The following is a 2,143-nucleotide window of genomic DNA, read 5'->3' on the forward strand; positions in this document are numbered from 1 at the left end:
GTGCACAAGCTTCAAACTTCAGCGTTGGCTGTGATTTTGAAGCTGAAATCGCGTTCGGTGTGAACGCAGCATTAGTGTTTCTTAAAGCCAGAAAGTTGCCATTTGAAATGACTTTAGTTTTGTGTCATGTCTGTGATGTGCTTTTTTTATACAAAATTAAACAATTGAATGAACAGCCTCCGAGGCCGCTGATTCCATCATTTTTGCCAGGGGTAGTAGATGCCTTAAAGACTAACCTAATTAAAAAAAAAACTAAAACATGTTGTTCTTTAGGTTCCAGTCTTCAAAGTAGAACTGATCGTCAGGTTAATCAGTGACAAATGTTAGATCCCACAGTTTGTGGCCTGTTGATGGCATTTTAATATAGTCTGTTTAAATTAGACACACAGTTACTGGATAGTTGAATGTTTTATAAAATAGAAAGTTCAAACACTTCCCATTAATAGCCCCTCACTTCACAATAATATGTGGTTCAACACACCATTAAGCATTTAAAAGAATTAGCCAAGTTTAAAAGATCTCCATTTAAGAGCATTTGTTATACGYATCAGATGTGGTAGGACGGTGGTCAGTGCCAGGGTCTCATAATCCACAGGTTGCAGGTTCCAGCCCAGGTTGGATCAGGAAGAGCAGCTGTTATAAAACACTTGCCGGATGTTCTTATGAGAGTTTGCTCTCTGTGGCYACTCCTACAACAGGAAGCAGCTGGTGGGAAACATCATATGAAACTTGTTATCCACACTTTAGAGAGGACTTGTGCAGTGTGACCACTACGTGGAAATGGAGTTCTAAAGCGTTGCTTTTCTTCTTGCAGGTCTTGCAATCTGTCATTATTTTTTTAAGCTTTTGAGGCACAGAATCAGTAAAACTTTGATCACAATTGTGTTTATTGTAAATCATTGTACTTTAATGCTGAAAATGACCCAAAAATAGGCCTAAAATTCACAAAAGTATGAAAATTTCCAATGGAAACTGCAAATGGACACAAAAAAATTATAATTTCTGAAAAATGAATTCCCTACTTCCACTCACATCATGGGACCAAACTTAAAAAAAGCCTGTTCCTGCTGTGTGGACAAAGGCTTTCCTGTGAGAGAGAAGAATCACGTTTGTTGAAACATGACACAAGATGCAGCCACAGCTGCTTCTTATCATATGACTGAACGAGAGAGGAGGGTCAGTCTGACACGTGTGATGCTGAAGGAAAAGAAAAGCTGGAATTTTACCACTTTTAGCTCCTGGTTTGGGTTGTTGTCATGTTTAAGGGGAGGGTTTCCAACAAGTTTGTTTTCTGTTAGTGTTTGTATTAATAKATAAAATCCTCATCTTTTTATCTTTACAGTTTCACAAGCCAGACCTCCACCAAATCAGAAGAAAGGTACAAAACTGTTGTGAATGATCTTAATATAATACAGCACAACTTTATAGAATGTTGTTTCATTGTCCCGATTCTTTCTGAAGATTTGAATCTTTTTGTTTTCAGGYTCCCGTACCCCCATCATCATCATCCCCGCTGCCACCACCTCGCTCATCACAATGCTCAATGCAAAGGATCTTCTGCAGGATCTAAAGTAAACAAAGTCTCAGAAACTACTGTATTTATTCAAGTATAATACGTAAAATTAAATCCATAAAATCATCCATAAAGTTGGGGGGTAGTACTATACTCGGATAAATATTTTTACTTGTGTATTTTAAACTGAAATATCGGCTTCATTCACAAAACGCCCGAGTCCGGAAATGCGACCGCGTCATAAAAAGCAGCTGAAGCGAGCTTATCTCTGACACTCCTCCGTGCTTCAGAGCGAGAAAACAGATCCAGGCAGGCGACATGATGTGAAAAAAAGAGAAAAAAGGGCAGTCCTGCAGCTTAGTAATGATAGCGAACTAATGACGTTAGCGTGTGACCGAGCCACTCCTGGAACACCAACAAACACATGTTCGTCTGTAATGGCTGCCATCTACCGGTGATCTGAAAAGGTTTGTATCCCTGACAAACGTTTCCCCACCAGAGGGGCCGCTCGCGAGTAGGAAGTAATCTGCTTTTCCCCCACAAGATGGCRCAAATCTCATGTGAAGTCTCTGACTTTTGTGTTGGCGCCTCCTGGTGGACTATGTGTAAAATGCCAGAATTCATATGATG

General features: G+C 39.9%; 1 protein-coding gene across 1 annotated transcript in view; it reads left to right on the forward strand.

The window, feature by feature from the left end:
- cdc73 (cell division cycle 73, Paf1/RNA polymerase II complex component, homolog (S. cerevisiae)) overlaps positions 1 to 2,143 on the forward strand; it is a 57,861-nt gene that overhangs the window by 41,802 nt on the left and 13,916 nt on the right. Inside the window, exons 12-13 of the mRNA XM_014021712.1 lie at positions 1,343 to 1,378; positions 1,484 to 1,571. Of these exons, the coding sequence (XP_013877166.1) occupies positions 1,343 to 1,378; positions 1,484 to 1,571 (124 nt within the window). The remainder of the gene's footprint in view (positions 1 to 1,342; positions 1,379 to 1,483; positions 1,572 to 2,143) is intronic.

The sequence above is a fragment of the Austrofundulus limnaeus genome, unplaced genomic scaffold, assembly GCF_001266775.1.
Source record: "Austrofundulus limnaeus strain Quisiro unplaced genomic scaffold, Austrofundulus_limnaeus-1.0 Scaffold302, whole genome shotgun sequence".
Classification (NCBI taxonomy): domain Eukaryota; kingdom Metazoa; phylum Chordata; class Actinopteri; order Cyprinodontiformes; family Rivulidae; genus Austrofundulus; species Austrofundulus limnaeus.